This window comes from Selaginella moellendorffii, unplaced genomic scaffold (genome assembly GCF_000143415.4).
Source record: "Selaginella moellendorffii unplaced genomic scaffold, v1.0 SELMOscaffold_10, whole genome shotgun sequence".
NCBI classification, from domain to species: Eukaryota; Viridiplantae; Streptophyta; class Lycopodiopsida; order Selaginellales; family Selaginellaceae; genus Selaginella; species Selaginella moellendorffii.
This window is the reverse complement of record NW_003314271.1, coordinates 447,170-470,399: the sequence shown is the minus strand read 5'-3', so window position 1 is coordinate 470,399 and position 23,230 is coordinate 447,170. Positions and strand designations below refer to the sequence as shown.

General features: G+C 50.1%; 6 protein-coding genes and 2 long non-coding RNA genes across 12 annotated transcripts; 6 read left to right on the top strand and 2 right to left on the bottom strand.

Annotated features, from left to right (window-relative positions):
• Positions 1-979: 979 nt before the first annotated feature.
• Positions 980-14,343, top strand: LOC9631645 (ABC transporter C family member 8). Of its 2 annotated transcripts, none has more exons than XM_024673393.1 (11): positions 980-2,454; positions 2,510-2,830; positions 2,900-2,986; positions 3,044-3,628; positions 3,687-3,851; positions 12,680-12,968; positions 13,032-13,246; positions 13,326-13,631; positions 13,701-13,764; positions 13,822-14,061; positions 14,111-14,343. In XM_024673393.1, the coding sequence occupies exons 1-11, from the start codon at positions 1,003-1,005 to the stop codon at positions 14,215-14,217; spliced, it is 3,831 nt and encodes a 1,276-aa protein (XP_024529161.1). In that variant the 5' UTR covers positions 980-1,002; the 3' UTR covers positions 14,218-14,343. The 2 variants fall into 2 exon arrangements, with proteins under 2 accessions (XP_024529161.1, XP_002968399.1); XM_002968353.2 differs by lacking the exons at positions 12,680-12,968; positions 13,032-13,246; positions 13,326-13,631; ... (1 more) ...; positions 13,822-14,061; positions 14,111-14,343 and adding exons at positions 3,921-4,209; positions 4,273-4,487; positions 4,568-4,873; ... (1 more) ...; positions 5,064-5,303; positions 5,353-5,596.
• On the top strand, positions 7,833-8,153 carry LOC9631644. The gene is made up of 2 exons (XR_002992199.1): positions 7,833-7,903; positions 7,954-8,153. It is a non-coding gene; the product is annotated as an uncharacterized LOC9631644 (long non-coding RNA).
• Positions 11,012-12,559, top strand: LOC112345853 (ABC transporter C family member 8-like). 2 transcript variants are annotated; one of them, XR_002992198.1, is made up of 6 exons: positions 11,012-11,230; positions 11,286-11,606; positions 11,665-11,751; positions 11,809-12,261; positions 12,320-12,393; positions 12,452-12,463. XR_002992198.1 is itself a non-coding variant. In XM_024673394.1 (5 exons), the coding sequence occupies exons 1-5, from the start codon at positions 11,015-11,017 to the stop codon at positions 12,471-12,473; spliced, it is 1,239 nt and encodes a 412-aa protein (XP_024529162.1). In that variant the 5' UTR covers positions 11,012-11,014; the 3' UTR covers positions 12,474-12,559. The 2 variants fall into 2 exon arrangements, 1 of the variants encoding a protein (XP_024529162.1); XM_024673394.1 differs by having other exon boundaries at positions 11,809-12,393; positions 12,444-12,559.
• Positions 14,344-15,217: 874 nt separating the features above from the next.
• Positions 15,218-15,687, bottom strand: LOC9631643. Its single transcript, XR_002992200.1, has 3 exons — positions 15,573-15,687; positions 15,401-15,503; positions 15,218-15,335 (listed from the first exon to the last, which is right to left on the bottom strand). It is a non-coding gene; the product is annotated as an uncharacterized LOC9631643 (long non-coding RNA).
• Positions 15,688-16,487: 800 nt separating this feature from the next.
• Positions 16,488-18,162, top strand: LOC9631642 (NAC domain-containing protein 105). 2 transcript variants are annotated; one of them, XM_002968350.2, is made up of 4 exons: positions 16,488-16,759; positions 16,847-17,024; positions 17,098-17,375; positions 17,470-18,162. In XM_002968350.2, exons 2-4 carry the CDS (start codon positions 16,853-16,855, stop codon positions 18,109-18,111), a joined length of 1,092 nt encoding a protein of 363 aa, XP_002968396.2. In that variant the 5' UTR covers positions 16,488-16,759; positions 16,847-16,852; the 3' UTR covers positions 18,112-18,162. The 2 variants fall into 2 exon arrangements, with proteins under 2 accessions (XP_002968396.2, XP_024529165.1); XM_024673397.1 differs by having other exon boundaries at positions 17,467-18,162.
• Positions 18,163-18,342: 180 nt separating this feature from the next.
• LOC9631181 lies at positions 18,343-20,853 on the top strand. 2 transcript variants are annotated; one of them, XM_002968349.3, is made up of 2 exons: positions 18,343-19,573; positions 19,637-20,853. In XM_002968349.3, exon 1 carries the CDS (start codon positions 18,370-18,372, stop codon positions 19,516-19,518), a length of 1,149 nt encoding a protein of 382 aa, XP_002968395.2. In that variant the 5' UTR covers positions 18,343-18,369; the 3' UTR covers positions 19,519-19,573; positions 19,637-20,853. The 2 variants fall into 2 exon arrangements, with proteins under 2 accessions (XP_002968395.2, XP_024529164.1); XM_024673396.1 differs by having other exon boundaries at positions 18,343-19,782; positions 19,831-20,853.
• On the bottom strand, positions 19,543-20,667 carry LOC9631641 (peroxidase 71). Its single transcript, XM_024673324.1, has 4 exons — positions 20,556-20,667; positions 20,284-20,465; positions 20,048-20,192; positions 19,543-19,988 (listed from the first exon to the last, which is right to left on the bottom strand). The coding sequence occupies exons 1-4, from the start codon at positions 20,665-20,667 to the stop codon at positions 19,543-19,545; spliced, it is 885 nt and encodes a 294-aa protein (XP_024529092.1).
• Positions 20,854-21,055: 202 nt separating the features above from the next.
• LOC9631640 lies at positions 21,056-23,223 on the top strand. Its single transcript, XM_002968348.2, has one exon. It carries the CDS (start codon positions 21,319-21,321, stop codon positions 23,158-23,160), a length of 1,842 nt encoding a protein of 613 aa, XP_002968394.1. The 5' UTR covers positions 21,056-21,318; the 3' UTR covers positions 23,161-23,223.
• The last annotated feature ends 7 nt before the right edge of the window (positions 23,224-23,230 follow it).

The window sequence follows — 23,230 nt, the reverse complement described above, 5'->3', positions numbered from 1 at the left end:
CTGATGCGCCAGGTATACTACCTGTTGTATAACCCAAGGGCAAGGACCACTGCTTCCTTCTAACTTTAAAAATCCTTTGGGTGATCCATTCCAATTCTACCAAAAAATCAAACCTGTATATGACATCTCGCCTCAAAACCAACGTGTTGAATATGTAAGTATAAACTCAGTAAAGAGAGAGGCCACCAGAAAGTTGATAGGCCTTCATCAATTGTCTATTCACACAACCAATATTTTGGATGGAAGTACTTGAAATTCTCCATCTACAAATACATTCACCACTCCTAAATCTTGAATCCAAAGGTTCTCCTTGTTTGGTCTACAAGCAGGACCACTAGCACTAGTGTCCACGACATTTCGCGCATTGTCCCGCCGATCACAGTTTCTGTGCAACATCCGAGCGCTTCTGTAAGCGGCCATTTTGGACCATAAACACTACTAAACAAGCTTAAACACCATTTGCTTAATTATTAGAGAATATACTTACTGCGTCATGCATACATACATAAACCCTCCTTTTAGTTATTCATCATGCCTTTGAACCAGTGGAATGATCCCTGCACTATAGTGTTGATCAGACTCGGCAATGGAGCCATTCCATTCAGCAGCATCTCACGCCATGAGAGGTGAGGTACTTCGACATCATGCTTCCAGTAGTCTAGTGCTTTGTAAGCTTTGCTTTTGCAGTAGATTTTGTGAAATGAAAGATCTTAGCGAGGAAATTCGGTATGGTATGTGAGGTTTAGCTAGGTTGCAAATCTAAGCTCATTTCTTTTTGTGGGAATTGGCTGGAGCTGGTCCGTCAAATCTATAGAGCTTGAAGTAATACTGATATTAAACACTAAATGTGTAAGAGTTCAATTAAAAATTACCATTTAATCTATTATTTAATGTTGGTTGCAAGAAAGTGAAATAGCGAACTGTTTTCATTCTTCTTTTGGTATAATTTCGAGAATATGATTGCGCTGGCCCTAATAACGTGTGGTTTGGAGAGTCGTGTGGATGGATTCTTCTTCCTTGCGGGAGAGCCTTATCGACGAGAATCCAGCGCGATCGGGCAAGGGCGGCTACGATCATGCCGGATTCTTGGCGAAGCTCACATTGTCATGGCTCAATCCCCTGCTCCATCTCGGATCTTCCAGGCACCTCGAGGCGGCCGATATTCCAGCGCTCGGCCATGGCGACAACGCCGATGCACTGCTGGAGGAGCTGCGATCGCGAGGCGGCGACGCAGAGAAGATCGTCGAGGGCGGGAGGAAGGATATTTTCGTGGCATTGCTTCGATGCCACTGGCGGCTGATCTTCTTCACCGGATTGCTGGCGTTAGTAAGAACGCTGGCGATCTCTGCCGGCCCGATCTTTCTCTATCTCTTCGTCGATTCGATCGCACGCCGAGATTTCACTCCATCCAACGGATTCCTCGTGATCCTGGGTCTCGTCGCGGTCAAAGCCACTCAATCCATCGCGCACAGGCACTGGAGCTTCCAATCGCGCCGCCTCGGCGTCAAGGCTCGCGCATCGGTGTGCGCCGCGGTCTACGACAAGATCCTCAAGATTTCCAGCAAGGCCAGGCAGCGCCATTCCGGCGGCGAGATCGTGAGCTACATGGGCGTGGATTCCTACCGCCTGGGCGAGTTCTCGTGGTGGATTCACTACTCTTGGGCCTGCATCCTCCAGCTCCTCATCGCCGTCTTGGTGCTCGTCAAGATCGCGAAGCTCGCGACACTGGCCACCCTCTTGGTGCTGCTCGTGACTTTCTTCGTCCAGATCCCAATCTCCCGGAATCTCCAGCTCGCGCAGTCGAACCTCATGATCGCCCAGGACGAGCGCCTCCGCCGCACCGCCGAGGTTCTCAACAGCGTCAAGATCATCAAGCTCCAGGCGTGGGAGGAGGAATTCAAGAAGATGATCGATGCCTGCCGGGAGAGAGAGCTGCGCTGGACGAAATCCGTGCACGTAGGGAGGAGCAAAAGCGCCATGGTGTTTTGGCTCTCGTACGCGACGGCTCTCTCGCTCACGCTCATCGCTTACGTGTGGCTCGGATACGAACTCAACGCCGCTGCTATCTTTACCATTTTCTCGGCGTTTGCAAACACCCAGGAGCCCGTGAGGATCATCGCCGATGTTCTTACCACCGTGAGCCAGGCCATCGTCTCGATCAAGCGACTCCAAATCTTCTTCCAAGACGATGAGACCGGGGATGAGAGCACGTCGGTTGGCACGACCTGTGCCGCCGGGATGGATTCGGCAGTGAGGATCCGGATTCATGGGCCTGCCACCTTTGCCTGGGATTTCGATCATTCTTCTCCGAGATCTGACTGTAAGAAAAGCCTCTCGGGTGTCAACTTGAGCATCAGGAGTGGACAGAAAGTCGCGGTTTGTGGGGCTGTCGGTTCTGGAAAGTCGTCGCTGCTGTGTGCAATGCTTGGGGAGATTCCCAAGATCACTGGAGAGGTACGTGGCTTCCATCGTTTTTATATGTTTTGATCTTTTGTTTCCATCGGTCCAGGTAGAAGTCACTGGGACCGTTGCTTATGTTTCTCAAGTTGCATGGATCCAGAGTGGAACGATTCGAGACAATATACTGTTTGGAAAAACAATGGTGGAAGAAAGTTACTCCAAGGTGATCCGGGCTTGCGCACTGGAGAGGGATCTGGAGACGTTTCCTTTGGGTGACTTGACCGAGATTGGGGAGAGGGGACTGAACTTAAGTGGTGGACAAAAGCAGAGGATCCAGCTTGCTCGAGCAGTGTACAACGATGCTGATATCTACCTGCTGGACGATCCATTTAGTGCGGTGGATGCCCAGACAGCTGCGACATTATTTCATGTAAGTTGTGCATATGCCAAGTTTGAATGACCTCTCACCTTGCATCAATTGTCTTTATTTCTTTGGCAGGAGTGTGTGATGAAATCTCTGAGAAACAAGACTGTAATACTGGTGACACATCAGGTCGAGTTTCTTCCAGCATTGGACGTGGTTGTGGTAAGTTCCGTTTAGTTCTTTCTTTAGCGGTAAGTTTCCTTTCTTTGTATTCAAAAGGTGATGGAAGGTGGAACGATCGAGCAACTTGGTTCATACGAAGAGCTCCTCAACACTGGGCTAACACTGGAGAAGCTCGTGAACGCACACCACGACACACTAAGCAACGCTCTCAGCAAGAGCAGCGACGATGGCGGCAAGCGCACGGGTGTGACGAACACACCAGCAGACTCCAACGACGAGAGCACGAATCAAACACAAACTGCACAGCTCACGGAGGACGAAGAGAAAGAATTCGGTGATCTCGGGTTGCAACCGTACAAAGACTACCTCTCGATTTCCAAAGGTCATGTCCTCTTCGGCTTTGATCTGCTGATGCAAGTCGGCCTGGTTGCTGGCCAGGTGACGGGAGGATTATGGCTGGCTTATCAGGTGATGAAGCCAGGCATTGATGGTCCTTACGTTGCGTATGGCTACACGATTATCGCCTATGTGACAAGCCTATTCTTGCTGGTACGATTGTTCGTGCACTTGGCACTCGGGCTCAAAGCTTCCAGATCGATCTACTCAGGCCTTATGACGTCGTTGTTCAGAGCTCCAATGTCTTTCTTCGACTCCACTCCAACAGGAAGGATTCTAACCCGGGTACGCAGTTATATTACATGTTTCACGGCAATGTTTTTGGCTGACACTAGCTTTGCAGGCCTCGAGTGATATGTCGATAGTGGATGTCGACGTGTTCATGGTCGGACATATCCTTATTGCGTTTGTTTTCGATTTTCCAGGCGTCATGGTTGTTCTTGGGCTTGTTCTTTGGCCGTCGCTGCTCGTTGTCATTCCCATGTTGTGGGTGATTCTAAAGATCGAGGTAACCATTTGAAGAACTTCCTTCTAAAACTTAGACTTCTGGTGATATGCTTTTCGAGCCCGACAACAGGCGTTCTACCGAACTTCTGCTCAAGAGATGATGAGACTGAATGCAATGACCAAGTCTCCTATCCTCAACCTCTCTGGCGAAACCGTGAGAGGGGCTGTGACAATCCGAGCCTTTAAGATGAAGGAGCGGTTCATGCAGAGATGTGTGGAGCTCATCAACAAAGACTCGTCAATCTACTTGCACACGAATGCTGCGATAGAGTGGCTCATTCTCAGAGTGGAGGCCTGCGGTTTGATTTTACTGCTCGTTTTTGGAGTTGGCTTAAACTTGGATCCAAGCTTGACACCAGGTACATACGATGTAAACTTGTTGTTTCTTCTTCCCATTTTTCTTACATTTTGTCTTCTTTCAGGATTGGCTGGAGTCGGACTTGCGTATGGACTGTTGATCAATGTCAGCCTTGTGTTTATGTCGCAGTGGTACTGTCAGATGGCGAGTCACATTGTTTCAGTGGAGAGAATCAAACAATATATGGACATCCCTGTGGAGCCTCCAGCAATTGTGGAGCACAACAGGCCACCAAAGGCGTGGCCCAGCCATGGAGAAATCGTTTTCCAAAATTTGCAGGTCAGTATCGAGAGCGAAGTTTGATATTGATAGTTTGATTTGATTAACGTTTGATTTTTTTTTTTTTCTTGTTATAATAGATCAAGTATAGGCCGGATTTGCCTCTTGTTCTTCGAGGAATCAGCTGCAAAATGGAGGGAGGCAAGAGGATTGGCGTCGTCGGACGCACAGGAAGCGGGAAATCAACACTGATAAGTGCGATATTCCGGCTTGTTGATCCTGCTGGTGGTACCATTCTCATCGATGGTATCGACATTTGCTCGATTGGCCTTCACGATCTGAGGTCCAAGCTCGGAATCATCCCGCAGGAGCCGACGCTGTTTCGTGGAACCATTCGAACAAATCTGGATCCTCTAGGAAAATACAGCGACCTCGACATCTGGGAGGTAAGAAGAAATTGTTCTTACCAGTTTTCACTTGGAGCTCATGTTTTTCATTGTGTTCTTGTGCTGTAGGCTCTGGAAAAGTGTCAGATGGCCAAGGAAATCCATAGCATGGCGAATCAGCTCGATTCATCGGGTATAGCGTTATATGTTTCCGATGTCTGATCAAACTTCTCGATCGTGTCCCGAGCAGTGAGCGACGAAGGTGGCAACTGGAGCGCTGGACAGAGGCAGCTCTTCTGCCTGGGACGAGTTCTTCTCAAGCGCACCAGAGTTCTCGTGCTGGACGAGGCCACCGCGTCCATCGATTCCTCCACGGACGCCGTGTTGCAAAGAGTGATACGTGAGGAATTCGCGACGTGCACCGTGGTCACCGTCGCTCACCGCATCCCGACCGTGATCGACTGCGACATGGTTCTCACTCTCCAAGACGGTAAGATCACCGCAACGAAGATCTCAGACTGATTGATTCCGTGAAACAGGGGTTCTCCTGGAATTCCAGCCGCCGGAGGTTCTTCTCCAGGATAGAAGCTCCGGTTTTGCGAAGCTCGTTGCCGAGTATTGGGCTCAACGATCCCACCGAAACTAAAGTTCTCCAAAACTTTAGCATTGATAGTTGCAAACTTCAACTCGTAAGCTGCAAGATTCGAATCAAATCATCAAAAGAACCGATCAAACATAAATTAATCAATTCTATACAATGCCACCATCTCTATCACCGCAAAAGGTTGTCTTGGCGCGCTCTCGTCTTGGACTAGATCCATGATGACAAGAAGCTCGTAGAAACAGCACAGATGCAATGCCTAGATTCGCGAAATCATTCCCCTGGAACGCAGAGCTATCATCTCAACCAAAAGAGAAGCCTCTGCAAAGAAGGAATTCCGTATGGTCTTCTTCCCATTATTTTATACTATCCTCCTCGCGCGCCCACGATCTCACAAGCTAAATCGAAGCTCGCGATCCATAATGCGTCAATCAAGCCCGGTCCAGGGAGAAAAGAAGGTTTCGACAAAGATCTGGCAATCGCAGGGATAAGGAAGATAATCGTCGCCTTTGGCTGTGTGAGAATTTTGGGCCACGAGGCGTGTCCACCTGGCGGTGGTCCATAACTGACAATGCGAGGGCACGGAAAGGGCATCCAGCCGACAGGGCCCATGTGGCCGCCCAGATTCCGACGGCCGTCGCCCGTTGGATCCACACGAATCCACGTCCCGGGAGTTTCGTACGGAAGAGTGATTGATGCATTATGATAGGCTTAAGTATCATATGGAATGCTTAGATTATTAAAAAAGGAAGGACCATGCTTTCGGTGTTTCATATGATATAGCTATCATAGTATATTCATCGCGAGGAGGTCCAACATGGACGGACGCGGCATCTGGAGATTTTCACCATTGTCAATCGCGATGCTTTGAGCTTTTCCGTGAGAAGAAAACACTTACTTCCATTGTCAATCGCGAGCGTTTACTTCTAGTGGTTTTGCGGGGCAATTTGCGAGGTCAAGTGCCCACCACGAGCTCACCACGATCAAACGCGAGAGGAGCACTGGTGTAAGGAAAGAAAAAAAACGAAAATTTCAAGTACCGCTTTGATGAGAAGAGAGAAAACACTTACTTCCAGTGATTTTGCGAGGAAATGCGTGTTGCCGCCATCTCCAACTTTATGTCGAGCTCGAGAGCAGAAGGGGTGAAGCTGAGAGAGATTGCAGTTCTGTATCGAGTCCATCGGGTCGGTGTGGAGCTACAGCATCACTTGCAGGCGATCGGTGTTCCATGCAAGATGAAAGTCACAGGAGGAAGTGACGACAGTACAGGGATTCAGCTCCACCGGTGAAGCTCTGGCAGATATACTCGGGGTCTTGAGGCTGATACTGAACGATTCCGATGACTACGCTTGCAAGCGTCTGATGCTCCTCTTTTGTCCACACGGTCGTTCGGAAGTTCTCTCGTGCGTGATGGAGCTCCAACAAGCAGGCTCTTCATCGTTGTCGCTCAAAACTCTACGATCGCATGTTCTGGGGATGAGCAAAGACAGTCTCTCAACTCCGTGGATCCAGCCGGTTGTCGAAAAATTGGGAGTTTTGGTGAAAGAGGTGATAAAAGGAGCTCAGGTGCTGATGAAGATCATGGCTGACACGAAAGAAGAAATCCAGAGACTTGGCATGAAAGATGTGGTGATGAACCTTCTCCAGCAGATTGGACCTTATCGAGAGGAGGCTCGAACGGCGAGTTTGCAGATTTCTTCCACGGCCAACTTGTCCAGAGGCTCCGACTTTGCTGGTATCAAAGCTTTGCTCAAGGAAGCAGCGGCCTTTGATGGTGACAATGCTTTTGTCATGGCCAAAACATCAGCTCAAACTGGTATGTGGTTTCTTAGCTAGGACTTGGATGCTTACGCTTAAATCTCTTCATCCAGCGAGCAAAAGCAAGAACGCGAGTTACAAGGACATGAGAAGGCTGCAAAAGAGAGATCCTGGACAAGGCACTGTGCGGAGTTCCCAGTCGGACTTTAAAGATCACATACAGAGATTACGAGTGTTTTTGGATCAAGTTGCGCTCAAACTGGACGAGTATGAGCTTGGCGAAGACAACAAGACGTTGAGTTCTCCGTCGGACTGTGTAACGCTTTCTACGATTCACCAGGTACAGCGAAGGAAAAGATTACTCTTTTACGTGGTTGTGCTGCACAGGCAAAAGGTTTGGAATGGCCAGCAATAATTTTAGCTCGTGCCAACGAGGGAGTGTTTCCAGTCTTCGACACAGATATGGTTTCTGATGCCCAAGACATTCTTGAAGAAGAGGTGAGGTTCCTCATTATCATTCTTCCTTGTGCACGCTCACTCGCTCTCTCCCTCCTGTACAGAGAAGGCTTTTGTATGTTATGCTTACTCAAGCGAAGACCTCCATCTTGGTAAAAGATGATGAAATGTGGATTCTTTTCTCACAATCTCAGAAACTTTGCAGGTCACGTATCTTATGAAAGACAGCGGGCAGCAAGCTCTTCCATCGCGCTTCCTGGCAGAAATTCCACGGGGTAACTTCCGCGTTTTCTCGTTTCTATCTTTCCACAGCATTGTGTCGCAGGACTTGTCAAAAGGATTGTTAGCTACGATCACCAAGTGACCAACATCACAGCCACCACGAACACAATTGGAAGGAAGCGCGAGGAACGTGGATAGGCAGTGGACGCGAAGGCAAGTGTTAGAAGAAGCATTTTAATCTCCATCGGCATGTCAGCTTTGTGGCCAAGAAGGTTTTAGCATGAATCATTTTGCAAATTGGGATGGATGATGAATACAGTACGCATGCAAGGCACTCACTGTGTTCAAACTGATTGCAGTATTTAAAAATTATAACGTGTTTATATTTATCTTAACTAATAATTTAATGTAGAAACTAACCATTATATGGTATTGATTAAAGAAACTGGGGTGGTTACTGCTTGGGATATTCTACTATTTAATTTAATCTTGTATTTGTAATTTACTTAACACTTTTGAATATGATGGTTGAAAGATTAATCTTGTGCTTATAAAGTATAAATGCTACAGAAATAAATTATTTTCTAATTTAGCCATGATATTTTGAGTTTCACAAATTATCGCTGCAATTTTCTAATCGAAACACATTAGGCAAATGTGGATCAGGGTAGCACACAATGAGTTGAGCATGGGAAGTGATGCGCTTTACTTCGGGTGGCACTGGGAGTTTTTGCTCGACTTGGGCATCTGGTGCGAGGACCAAATCCCCCACCCTATAAGATTCTCCATGACTGGTTTTTAATTTTATTTCTCTGGTCATGGAATGTTTTTGTTTCTAAGCACATCACCCATCTGAAATCTACAAGCACACCTTGACTGCACCCTGGCTATGGCCAGGGACATTGAGGACTAGAGCACCCTCTTCATCAAGCATTTCTGCTGGTACTGCCATGCTAAATGGATTTGCTAGAGCACTCCGCTAGCGTTCATCTGATGTGCCAGGTATACTACCTGGTGTACAGCCCAAGGGCAAGGACCACTGCTTCCTTCTAACTGTAAAAAACCTTTGGTGATCCATTCCAATTCTACCAAAAAATCAGACTAAATGTACACATTCAGTGTTTAATATCAGTCTTACTTCAAGCTCTATAGATTTGACGGACCAGCTCCAGCCAATTCCCACAAAAAGAAATGAGCTTAGATTTGCAACCTAGCTAAAACTCACATACCATACCGAATTTCCTCGCTAAGATCTTTCATTTCACAAAATCTACTGCAAAAGCAAAGCCAATTCAAGCAAACCTTACAAAGCACTAGACTACTGGAAGCATGATGTCGAAGTACCTCACCTCTCATGGCGTGAGATGCTGCTGAATGGAATGGCTCCATTGCCCAGTCTGATCAACACTAGCAGGGATCATTCCACTGGTTCAAAGGCATGATGAATAAAGCTGTCAAGAACACTAAAAAGAGGGTTTATGACGCAGTAAGTATATTCTCTAATAATTAAGCAAATGGTGTTTAAGCTTGTTTAGTAGTGTTTATGGTCAAAGGAATGTAGCGGGATGTTCCACAGAATTGTGATCGGCTGGATGATCCTTGGGACAATGCGCGAAATGTTGTGGACACTAGTGCTAGTGGTCCTGCTTGTAGACCAAACAAGGAGAATCTCTGGATTCAAGATTTAAAAGGAGTGGTGAATGCCTTTGTAGATGGAGAATTTCAAGCACTTCCATCCACAATATTGGTTGTGTGAATAGACAATTGATGAAGCCCTATCCATGTAAATTTTTTGGTGGGCTCTCTCTTTACTGAGTTTATACTTACATTGGTTTTGAGGCGAGATGTCACCATTCTTCTTATGGTATAAGAATAGCGTGGGCTGACTGCGCTGGACCTAATAACGTGTGTTTTGGAGAATCGTGTGGATGGATTCTTCTTCCTTGCGGGAGAGCCTTATCGACGAGGATCCAGTGCGATCGGGCAAGGGCGGCTACGATCATGCCGGATTCTTGGCGAAGCTCACATTGTCATGGCTCAATCCCCTCCTCCATCTCGGATCTTCCAGGCACCTCGAGGCGGCCGATATTCCAGCGCTCGGCCATGGCGACAGCGCCGATGCACTGCTGGAGGAGCTGCGATCGCGAGGCGGCGACGCAGAGAAGATCGTCGAGGGCGGGAGGAAGGATATTTTCGTGGCATTGCTTCGATGCCACTGGCGGCTGATCTTCCTCACCGGATTGCTGGCGCTAGTAAGAACCCTGGCGATCTCTGCCGGTCCGATCTTCCTCTATCTCTTCGTCGATTCGATCGCGCGCCGAGATTTCAATCCATCCAACGGATTCCTCGTGATCCTGGGTCTCGTTGCGGTCAAAGCCACTCAATCCATCGCGCACAGGCACTGGAGCTTCCAATCGCGCCGCCTCGGCGTCAAGGCTCGCGCATCGGTGTGCGCTGCGGTCTACGACAAGATCCTCAAGATTTCCAGCAAGGCCAGGCAGCGCCATTCCGGCGGCGAGATCGTGAGCTACATGGGCGTGGATTCCTACCGCCTGGGCGAGTTCTCGTGGTGGATTCACTACTCTTGGGCCTGCATCCTCCAGCTCCTCATCGCCGTCTTGGTGCTCGTCAAGATCGCGAAGCTCGCGACACTGGCCACCCTCTTGGTGCTGCTCGTGACTTTCTTCGTCCAGATCCCATTCTCCAGGAATCTGCAGCTCGCGCAGACGAACCTCATGATCGCCCAGGACGAGCGCCTCCGCCGCACCGCCGAGGTTCTCAACAGCGTCAAGATCATCAAGCTCCAGGCGTGGGAGGAGGAATTCAAGAAGATGATCGATGCCTGCCGGGAGAAAGAGCTGCGCTGGACGAAATCCATGCACGTAGGGAGGAGCAAAAACGTCATGATATTTTGGCTCTCGTACGCGACGGCTCTCTCGCTCACGCTCATCGCTTACGTGTGGCTCGGTTACGAGCTCAACGCCGCTGCCATCTTTACCATCTTCTCGGCGTTTGCAAACACCCAGGAGCCCGTGAGGTACATCGCCGATGTTCTTGCCTCCATGAGCCAGGCCATCGTCTCGATCAAGCGACTCCAAATATTCTTCCAAGACGATGAGACCGGGGATGAGAGCACGTCGGTTGGCACGACCAGGGCCGCCGGGATGGATTCGGCAGTGAGGATCCGGATTCATGGGCCTGCCACCTTTGCCTGGGATTTCGATCATTCTTCTCCGAGTTCTCACTGTAAGAAAAGCCTCTCGGGTGTCAACTTGAGCATCAGGAGTGGACAAAAAGTCGCGGTTTGTGGGGCTGTCGGTTCTGGAAAGTCGTCGCTGCTGTGTGCAATGCTTGGGGAGATTCCCAAGATCACTGGAGAGGTACGTGGCTTCCATCATTTTTATATGCTTTGATCTTTTGTCTTCATCGATCCAGGCAGAAGTCAATGGGACCGTTGCTTATGTTTCTCAAGTTGCATGGATCCAGAGTGGAACGATTCGAGACAATATACTGTTTGGAAAAATAATGGTGGAAGAAAGTTACTCCAAGGTGATCCGGGCTTGCGCACTGGAGAGGGATCTGGAGACGTTTCCTTTGGGTGACTTGACCGAGATTGGGGAGAGGGGACTGAACTTAAGTGGTGGACAAAAGCAGAGGATCCAGCTTGCTCGAGCAGTGTACAACGATGCTGATATCTACCTGCTGGACGATCCATTTAGTGCGGTGGATGCCCAGACGGCTGCGACATTATTTCATGTAAGTAGTATATGCCAAGATGAATGAGCTGCATCAATTGTCTTTATTTCTTTGGCAGGAGTGTGTGATGAAATCTCTGAGAAACAAGACTGTAGTACTGGTGACACATCAGGTCGAGTTCCTTCCAGCATTGGACGTGGTTGTGGTAATTTCCGTTTAGTTCTTTCTTTAGCGGTAAGTTTCCTTTCTTTGTATTCAAAAGGTGATGGAAGGTGGAACGATCGAGCAACTTGGTTCATACGAAGAGCTCCTCAAAACCGGGCTAACACTGGAGAAGCTCGTGAACGCACACCACGACACACTAAGCAATGCTCTCAGTAAGAGCAGCGACGATGGTGGCAAGAGCACCGGTGTGACGAACACACCAGCGGACTCCAACGACGAGAGCACAAATCAAACACAAACTGCGCAGCTCACGGAGGACGAAGAGAAAGAATTCGGTGATCTCGGGTTGCAACCGTACAAAGACTACCTCTCGATTTCCAAAGGTCACGTCCTCTTCGGCTTTGATCTGCTGCTGCAAGTCGGCCTGGTTGCTGGCCAGGTGACGGGAGGATTATGGCTGGCTTATCAGGTGACGAAGCCAGGCATTGATGGTCCTTACGTTGCGTATGGCTACACGATTATCGCCTATGTGACAAGCCTGTTCTTGCTGGTACGATTGTTCGTGCACTTGGCACTCGGGCTCAAAGCTTCCAGATCGATCTACTCAGGCCTTATGACGTCGTTGTTTAGAGCTCCAATGTCTTTCTTCGACTCCACTCCAACAGGAAGGATTCTAACCCGGGTACGCAGTTATATTACATGTTTCACGGCAATGTTTTTGGCTGACACTAGCTTTGCAGGCCTCGAGTGATATGTCGATAGTGGATGTCGACGTGTTCATGGCCGGACATATCCTGATTCAGTTTGTTTTCGATTTTCCAGGCGTCATGGTTGTTCTTGGGCTTGTTCTTTGGCCGTCGCTGCTCGTTGTCATTCCCATGTTGTGGATGATTCTAAAGATCGAGGTAACCATTTGAAGAACTTCCTTCTAAAACTTAGACTTCTGGTGATATGCTTTTCGACAACAGGCATTCTACCGAACTTCTGCTCAAGAGATGATGAGACTGAATGCAATGACCAAGGCTCCAATCCTCAACCTTGTTGGCGAAACCGTGAGAGGGGCTGTGACAATCCGAGCCTTTAAAATGAAGGAGCGGTTCGTGCAGAGATGTGTGGAGCTCATCAACAAAGACTCGTCAATCTACTTGCACACGAATGCTGCGATAGAGTGGCTCATTCTCAGAGTGGAGGCCTGCGGTTTGATTTTGCTGCTTGTCTTTGGAGTTGGCTTAAACTTGGATCCAAGCTTGACACCAGGTACATACGACGTAAACTTGTTGTTTCTTCTTCCCATTTTTCTTACATTTTGTCTTCTCTCAGGATTGGCTGGAGTCGGACTTGCGTATGGACTGATGATCAATGTCAGCCTTGTATTTATGTCGCAGTGGTACTGTCAGATGGCGAGTCACATTGTTTCAGTGGAGAGAATCAAACAATATATGGACATCCCTGTGGAGCCTCCAGCAATTGTGGAGCACAACAGGCCACCAAAGGCGTGGCCCAGCCATGGAGAAATCGTTTTCCAAAATTTGCAGGTCAGTATCGAGAGCGAAGTTTGATATTGATAGTTTGATTTGATTAACGTTTGATAGTTTTTTTTTCGTGTTATAATAGATCAAGTACAGGCCGGATTTGCCTCTTGTTCTTCGAGGAATCAGCTGCAAAATGGAGGGAGGCAAGAGGATTGGCGTCGTCGGACGCACAGGAAGCGGGAAATCAACACTGATAAGTGCAATATTCCGGCTTGTTGATCCTGCTGGTGGTACCATTCTCATCGATGGTATCGACATTTGCTCGATTGGCCTTCACGATCTGAGGTCCAAGCTCGGAATCATCCCGCAGGAGCCGACGCTGTTTCGTGGAACCATTCGAACAAATCTGGATCCTCTAGGAAAATACAGCGACCTCGACATCTGGGAGGTAAGAAGAAAATGTTCTTACCAGTTTTTACTTGGAGCTCATGTTTTTCATTGTGTTCTTGTGCTGTAGGCTCTGGAAAAGTGTCAGATGGCCAAGGAAATCCATAGCATGGCGAACCAGCTCGATTCATCGGGTATAGCGTTATATGTTTCCGATGTCTGATCAAACTTCTCGATCGTGTCCCGAGCAGTGAGCGACGAAGGTGGCAACTGGAGCGCTGGACAGAGGCAGCTCTTCTGCCTGGGACGAGTTCTTCTCAAGCGCACCAGAGTTCTCGTGCTGGACGAGGCCACGGCGTCCATCGATTCCTCCACGGACGCCGTGTTGCAAAGAGTGATACGTGAGGAATTCGCGACGTGCACCGTGGTCACCGTCGCTCACCGCATCCCGACCGTGATCGACTGCGACATGGTTCTCACTCTCCAAGACGGTAAGATCACCGCAATGAAGATCTCAGACTGATTGATTGCGTGAAACAGGGGTTCTCCTGGAATTCCAGCCGCCGGAGGTTCTTCTCCAGGATAGAGGCTCCGGTTTTGCGAAGCTCGTTGCCGAGTATTGGGCTCAACGTTCCCACCGAAACTAAAGTTCTCCAAAACTTTAGCATTGATAGTTGCAAATTTCAACTCGTAAGTTTGCTATACGGCAAGATTCGAATCAAATCATCAAAAGAAATGATCAAACATAAATTAATCAATTCTATACAATGCCACCATCTCTATCACCGCAAAAGGTTGTCTTGGCGCGCTCTCGTCTTGGACTAGATCCATGATGACAAGAAGCTCGTAGAAACAGCACAGATGCGATGCCTAGATTCGCGAAATCATTCCCCTGGAACGCAGAGCTATCATCTCAACCAAAAGAGAAGCTATACGATCGTAGAAAACAAAGAAATGTTAATCTATTCAGAAGATTCCTCGTGTTTGATCGCAGGCGCTGTGCGCGCCCAGTAGCAGCAGTACTAGCTGCAGCAGCAGTCCCAGCGCAATGCAAAGCCCCAAATAAGTGAGTGAGCACCAAAAAGCAGCCCAAAGAGAGAAAGATGAGAGTGCAAAAGAAGGGAATCGCAATTTTGCTGCTTTGATCTGGTACCAGGGCTCTAGCCGCGCAGGGCATGCTTGGCAAGGACTGCCTCGAGCGTGGCCAGCAGCAATGCCCAAGTACACAAAATTCTCCCCTCTGCAAAGAAGGAATTCCGTATGGTCTTCTTCCCATTATTTTACACTATCCTCCTCGCGCGCCCACGATCTCACAAGCTAAATCGAAGCTCGCAATCCATAATGCGTCAATCAAGCCCGGAGAAGCGCGCGCTCCAGGGAGAAAAGAAGTTTTCGACAAAGATCTGGCAGTCGCAGGGATAAGGAAGATAATCGTCGCCTTTGGCTGTGTGAGAATTTTGGGCCACGAGGCGTGTCCACCTGGCGGTGGTCCATAACTGACAATGCGAGGGCACGGAAAGGGCATCCAGCCGACAGGGCCCATGTGGCCGTCCAGATTCCGCCGGCCGTCGCCCGTTGGATCCACGCGAATCCACGTCCCGGGAGTTTCGTACGGAAGAGTGATTGATGCATTATGATAGGCTTAAGTATCATATGGAATGCTTAGATTATTAAAAAAGGAAGGACCATGCTTTCGGTGTTTCATATGATATAGCTATCATAGTATATTCATCGCGAGGAGGTCCACCATGGACGGACGCGGCATCTGGAGATTTTCACCATTGTCAATCGCGATGCTTTGAGCTTTTCCGTGAGAAGAAAAACACTTACTTCCATTGTCAATCGCGAGCGTTTACTTCTAGTGGTTTTGCGGGACAATTTGCGAGGTCAAGTGCCCACCACGAGCTCACCACGATCAAACGCGAGAGGAGCACTGGTGTAAAGAAAGAAAAAAAACGAAAATTTCAAGTACCTCTTTGATGAGAAGAGAGAAAACACTTACTTCCAGTGATTTTGCGAGGAAATGCGAGGATTTGCGAGGTGGACGAGCGCTCACCACGCCTCGCCACGATCAAACGCGCCTCCTCACTGCTGTAAAGGAAGAAAAAAAAGGAATTTTTCGAGTACCTCTTTCTGTGGGGACCTTGGGTAAAAGCTTGAAACGCACTTTCGGCGCGAGGGACGTCCACCACGGACGCACGACGGCCGCACCGCGCGGGGCCGAGCCTGGAAAAAGGAAAAACAAAAAACAAAAGAGAGAGCATCAAATTCACGTCCATGCCATGCTTAAGAAGGCGCTTTACCTCCTTAACAAGGTGGGGAATATGTCCTCGTCTCGGCCAAGATAAAAGCGAGACGCAAAAGCATCTTTCGTCCACCACAACTCCCGCCCCGAAAACTCGAAGAAGCTCCAGGCTGGGCTACCCCGGGGCTGTAGACTCTACAGTAGAACAACCTGTAAGTTCTTCTCGTATCGAGAGCATTTTGTACGTCGAGTACCTCCGGTGTCTTTCCCTTTGAAAATGCCATCCCGTCATAATCGCCCCAGTGATTAGGCTGTACACGAGCAACAGTGACTGATTGGATTGGATCGACGCTGCCAAAAACAAATCGTAGAGTTATAAGATCGGGAAAAACAAACACACCATACCAGCTTGACTTACCTGACAAAATCGCTGCAAACAAAACAATGGAGAACCACTTTAGCTCTGCTGCTCGGAAACATTGCGAAGATTCGGGTTAAGTCGGCAGAGGCAGCCTCTTTACAGCCAAAAAAAGTGTAAACTAGTCCTGTAAACAAGAGGATCCCACACATAAAGCACAAGAGACAAGGTCACATTCACACCACAAACAAACAAAAACTAAGATATGCAGCCAACAAAATTGACAGGAAACTAACTTACCAGTAAAACCCCCGCCATAGCCAGGCTACTTAAAAGGCCTCGCGTGTCTTTCTTCCAGAGGTTTTTGCAGAGCATCTCGAGCCAGCGCCATCGCCAAGCAAGCTCCCTCTTTTCTTTTCTCTCGCTTTCGTGTTGTTTGTCTTCTTGCTGTTTGGATTCTTTATGCCGTTCTGCCGCTGCCTCGATTGCTGCTGCTGCTGCTGCCTCCTTAGCTCCTTCTCTCCAGGAATTCAAGCTCGGAATCCTGCATTGGAGGTGGAGGAGGCTCGGTCACATCTGATCGCAAGTAAGAAAGATGGATACTGTACCTCTTTTCTCCTCTCTTGCTCTGGTGATTGATCGAACTTAAGATACTTACGGGCTTTGGCTGCAGGAAAACATGTCGCAGATGATGCACAAACACTCCCGAGTGCCACCAGGCTTCCGATTCCATCCGACTGACGAGGAACTCGTCGGCTACTACCTGCACAAGAAAGTCTCCTGCAGAAGAATCGATCTGGATGTCATTCGCGAAATTGATCTGTATAAGATGGAGCCTTGGGACTTACAAGGTAGGCACTCGCTTCCACCTTGCTCAAAAACATCTTTTGCTGGCCCCTGGCTGAATCTCTCCTGTTGTCACAGAGAAATGTAGGATTGGATCAGCAGAGCAAACCGAGTGGTACTTTTTCAGCCACAAGGACAAGAAGTACCCCACAGGAACACGAACCAACAGAGCAACCACGGCTGGTTTCTGGAAGGCGACCGGGCGGGACAAAACCATCCACACCAAGTACAACTTCGTCGGCATGAGGAAGACGCTGGTGTTCTACAAGGGACGAGCTCCAAACGGCCAGAAAACCGACTGGATAATGCACGAGTACCGCCTCGAGGACGAGCAAAGCAGCATCACTAACAGTCCTGTAAGTGTGATAGCACTGTGTAAGCAATCATCCATAGAGACTCCTGTGCTCAAACCTTCTTTCCTTTTTTTTCTCTCTTGTTTCCATGCAGCAGGACCAGGATGGCTGGGTGGTATGCCGAGTTTTCAAGAAGAAGGTGAACCTCAAAGGCCAAAAGTCCGATTCCAGTCCTGGATACGAAGATCAATCCACATTGCTTCAAGAGATGAGCTTACCACCGCACGGTTTCGGGATGATCCGAGAGAACCAGCACCAAAAGCAGCAGCACCAGCAGCAGCAATTCTCTTGCAAGCAAGAGTTTGAGAGAATCGACGAGTTCCCGAGCTACAACGATCCATTCTCCCGGCTTCCACAGCTCGAGAGCCCGTCCACCTTCAGCATGAAGAACTCCTTCACTGCAGACAGTAGCAACAACATCATCATGAGGAACAACTATCCTCCACCAGCGTTCTCTCTCGAGGCAATCGAGTTTGATTCTACTGCCAAGCTCCACGAAGCCGAAGAACAGCCATCTATCCTCATCCAGGCCGAGCAGCTCACGGACTGGAGAACCGTGGACAAGCTCGCGGCCGCGCAGCTCAGCCAGGATCAAGGCGTCAAGGAGACGAGGTACCTCGAGAGCAATGATGACTACTCTGGAGAAGTAGCACTGCTGTTGCGATTGAGCAAGCAGGACATCGATCGCTCCAGCAGCGATGGAGAGCTCTGGAGCTTCCGAGACACCAACAGTCTCTAGAAAATCGAAGGGAAAAAAGAATGAACAAATGAATCTAGTAGCTCATAGAGGCACCGAATTGCCATTGTAAGAGCTTATAAATCTACATAAAGAAAATATAGAAAGAAAGTATAACCTGGATCATTGTCCCAGCTCCCAGCTTCCAGCTCCCGGCGCGCATTTTTCCATCAAATCGCAGGAACTTGGCCCCTCCCTCCAAGAACCCTAAAATAATAGGGGTTTAAAGTAAATTTTAGGGTTCTTGGATGCTGGGCGATAATGCGGTTGATCTCTTACTTCCTGGCGCTCGTGCTCTCCGCGTCTCTGATCTTCCTCCTCCGCGGATCCCCGGCATCGCCTCGATGCCGCCACCGCGGCGGCGGCAGCGGCAGCAAGCTCAAGCACAGCAGCGTCGTCCAGGACGATGATCTGGTCGCGGGACTGGGTATTTCAGGGCGGATCCAGTGCCGGAGTTCCTCCGGGAAGCCAGCGGCAACCTGGATTTCATCCAGCTGTGGTACGCAGAGCGTGGGATTGGTTTCTTTGTTCGTCCCGCCCGATCGACACAGTGGTGAGTGCGATGGTTCTGTAGTTGGGGGCAGGGTTTTGCGGGGCTTGGAGAAAGGCTACTCTGTTCTTCGCGTGTTTGTGGAGTCCGCGCGGCTGGCCATGCCCAATTCCCAGCAGCTCGTACTGACAGATCCGGCCGCCGCGATTTCCACCGAAAGGCTCCCTGCTGGGATCTCTTTCCAGCGAGTGCCTGGGAACTACTCCCGCGGCAATCTCATGCTCCAAAGGCTGGACTCTTACATTGCATTCCTGGACGATCAGATCAAACAGGTTGGAAAGGCCGACTCGCTCCAGCATTTTATATTCGCCGACTCGGATATGATCGTCGTGGGGGATTTGGGATGCGTGTTTCTCGAGTTTCCCAGCTTTGACGTGGCTCTTACGTTCCGGAATAACAAAGAACAGCCCATCAACTCGGGGATGATCTTCGTGAGGGGCAGCAAAGATGGTCTGGCCAAAGGAAAGCTGCTGCTCCAGAGCGTCGTGGATTCCTACAGGAGGGACTTCTTTCGAGCGTCTCGGATGATGGGTGACCAGCTCGCATTCGCTTGGGTGGTGAGGCACTTCGCGGATCCTCTCGAGGATTCGTTCAAGCAGGGGAAAGTTTTCAAGAGCCAAGTTAAAGGGGTGGAGGTGCTGTTCCTACCTTGCTCGTCGTATAACTGGACGCCTGCCGAAGGAGCTGGACAGTTCCATGGCATGCCTCTGGACGTCAAAGCTATTCACTTCAAAGGCTCCAGGAAAAGGCTGATGCTCGAAGCTTGGGATTCTCACAAACATCAGGTAGCAGCAACCAAAGACTTGCTGCCGCTACAATGCTTCGTTCTAAAGAGTGGACGCTCAAAGTACGATTTTTGATAAGGTATGGAGGTCCGCAAACTTTTAGACGGCTGCTATGTGTCCGACCTCGGTGGTAAGCCTCGTGTTTACAGCGCTACACTTCCTTCTGATTTCTCCGTTGGCTCGGGTCTTCCAGGCAGCATTTCCCATGTTGATCATGGACTCCGCGAATAAAACCTTGAACAGGTTGGGATCCTGAGCTAGATTCCTCACGAGGCCGGATGTCTCAGAGCTCTCAACAAGGACGTGGTCGGAGTTCAGTACACCATTGTTCGCGACCAGGTTCCTGAAGTAGGCGTTGTCGAAGCTAAACTCGGAGTTTCTGTCCAGGGCCACTGTCGGGCATGGGTCTGCTCCCTGTGGAGTGCAAATCCGTCGGAGCGCAGCAGCGTACTCGGCATTCAGCCTGGGATCCGGCAGTCCACCAGTGAAGTTGTAGAGACGGTTCTCGAAGAAGCGGCACTTTGTTCGACCGATAGTGTGGCCACCTAGAGATTAAAGCTTGGGTCAGGAAACAGGCAAATAGGGGCTTGGAAGAACAACTTACCGGAAAGAAGGACGAGGTCCTGAGTAGACAATCCAACGTTTGCGAATTTTCGCTTCAGCTGGTCGATGTTTTCGAATGGGCTAGCCAGTCTCTCATTGGCGAGCGTCCTGTTGGAAACTCTTCCATCGTACCTTCCGGTTGGAACCTGATAGAACAATCCTCCGAGCTGACAAAGAAGACCAGGGGTCAAGCCAAGCCAGGAACACTACACCACTCTGGAGGAAAAGCTTTCTTACAATGACGGACGAATCTCTGGCTGCTACGGCGATGATATCAGCGCAGCTCACAACTCCCGGACACACGGCCTCGATCCTCGTCTTGGCCTCGTCGATGATTTCGAATCCACGAACGGAGTTATTGTTCCCGTCAGCGAATCTCTCGACGTCTGTCCCGTCAGTGGGAGTGGATTCGAGCATCACTGAAGCATCGCATCCCTGGAAGACGAAAGTTATGGATCAAAGAAACGGCGAGAAAAAGAGCCAAGTATGGATCAGTGAAGAGAACTTACTTCGACAAAGCAATCGTGGAAGTGTAAGCGCAGGAGGCCCGCTGGAGAGGTCGGGTCCTTGAGGAAGTTTTGGAAGACGGTGTCGCGGATGATCGCCTCGGCCGGGGGGCATTGCAAGCTGATTTGGGCGATGGTGGCGGTGATCAAACCGAGCAAACAGCATGCAAGAAGAGAGAGCCGTGCCGCCATCGAGGTAGTGATCTAAACTTCTGTGAGATATCACTCGAGCTCTTGCGATGATTTATACCTGACTGGAACAAAGAAGAGATCAATACCCATTTTGGAGTCTTTGAGCGCTCGCGAAAATTGATCTTCGCTTGTGGTACACACGCACGAGATTTTGAAAGAACTTTGGAGCCACTATTTCAAATTTTGACGTCAATTTGATTTTAGGGCAATACGACAGAATATGCAATACAATGTGCCGGAATATTCTAATCTCTAAGCGGTGTTAGAGAAATTGGGCCCTAAAAATACGAGAATGTTTGGGTTGGGTGAACGCAAGAGTTGCCGCCCCTCTTCACCCACCAGGAGCGAAGGTCGAGCGCGGCGATCGCACCGCGAGCAGCGCGATCGCCCCGGCGTCGCGTAGACTGCGCTTGGCGTTGGCGGCAATTCTCTCCGCGCATCGGCGGAGGTGTAGCTGGGGCAAGGGATTAGTCTTGGAACCTTGCAGCGAGCTAGGATCACGCGAAATTGCCGAGGTATGAGCTCAAAATCCTAGATTTTGCCGGAGGAATCGGTCGAGGGGGTAGACCTAGCCATGGCAGATCCTCAGCCTGAAGCATCGTCTTCTTCCAACGTTGCCAGCAGTAGCAGCCATTCTGGCGAGGGCAATGCAGATAATCCGGGGTATTGGTGCTACCAGTGCCGGAAAGAGGTGACTGTGGAAGCACGGGAAGATGGTCCTTCGGTGATGATATGCTCCGAGTGTAGGAATGGTTTTGTGGAGCCTCTGGGATCGCCGCCTCCAAGAACTGGGGAAGAGGCTCCTGGTCGCAGTTTAAACATTAGTAGCAGCAACAACAATGGTAGCAGCAGTGACAGCCATGGATATCCGGGAAATACTTTGCGTAGGAGGAGAAGAAGAGGGAACACTCCCACTGTTGCTCGCACTCCTCAGGCCCAGGCTGTGTCACTCACTGATGCTTTTGGTCAGCTCTATCCGCAGCAGCTAGTCCATGTCTTGCAGCTCCTGGGACAGGCAGCTAGAGCCAACAACGAGAACAATAGTGGAAGTAGCGATGATAGCAGGAATGAGCAGCATGGCGAAGCACAGCAAGAGAGTGCTGATGCCACCAATCAGGAACGAGAGAATTCGTCGAGTTTGCAACGTAGCGAAGCGCACGATGATGGCGACGGTGATCACGATGAGAGCGAGAGTGAGGTCGAAGCGGCTCTTTTGGAACGCTGGGAGTCTGAGGACGAGGACGACGAGGACGACGAGGATGAATGGGAGGAAGTTGGAGACGAAGAAGGTGCTGCTGGACAAGGTGGCGGGGACGATAACGCTGACGATGAAGGAGCTCACAACGAGCAAGAGCAGCGGCAGCCACCGGAGGAACTGCCTCCGCGCAGGAATGCTCGGGTGAGGAGAGAACAGGGACACAACGCGCGGAGGCCGACGCACTTGCACCATTACTTGCAAGAGCTCCTCCAGAATCTGGTCGGACAGAACATCGAGGTCCGAGTCGAGGTCCCGCAGTACGTAGGCAATCCGGGGGACTACGTCGATGCCAGGGGATTCGAGCTTCTTCTCCAGCAGCTCGCCGAGAATGACAACTCGCGGAGAGGAGCTCCTCCAGCAGCCAAGTCGGCAGTGGACACGCTTCCGACAATTCTCATCGAGCAGGCTCACCTCGATGACGGCTCGGCTGTGTGTGCGGTGTGCAAAGACACCGTGTGCGTGGGCGAGCCGGCAAAGCAGATGCCGTGCTTGCACCTCTACCACGCCGACTGCATCCTTCCGTGGCTGGACTCCAGAAACTCATGCCCGGTTTGCCGGTTCGAGCTTCCAACAGACGACCCCGACTACGAGGACCAGAAGAGGATGAGCAGCCAACGCAGGAGCACGCCATCTCGAGCTGTGGAGCACGTCGAGTCCCAGCAGCAAACCGAAGAGCAGTACGACGCCCAGCAGCAAAGCGATGCGAGTGTTTCTCGTCCCGGGAGCTCGAGCTCTACGAGCGCTCAAGACGGTGCAAGCAGCAGCGGCAGGATGGAAGCACAAGAAGAAATCCAGCCGCCACTTGAAGCCGCAAGAGTTAGCGAAGAACCGCTGCTGGACGCCACCATGATCGACGAAGGCAACACCAGTGGAGGAGCAGTGCAGCGGAGGAATGGAACTCCGGCGAGCCGGGGACGAGGATGGTCCTTGCTCTCGGCGGCGCCGATGCTGAGCATGGTGGGGATCGTTCTGGTGATTTGCCTGGGGAATCATCTCATCGGTGGTAGCAGCAGGCAAGGAAATGGTGGTAGTCACGTCCAGAGGCAGCAGCCGGATTACTCTAGCCAAGAACCGGGCTTCGATCGAATAGCAGCGAGCTCTAGTGACAGTTTCCAGGCGCGAAGACGCTGGTGGTGGCTTCCATTCCAGCCGAGGTGATGGTTTCTTCTAGTAGTCTCGCGAAAGTAACGACCTTTATAATAATGGTTAAAACTCTGTGAATTAGGGT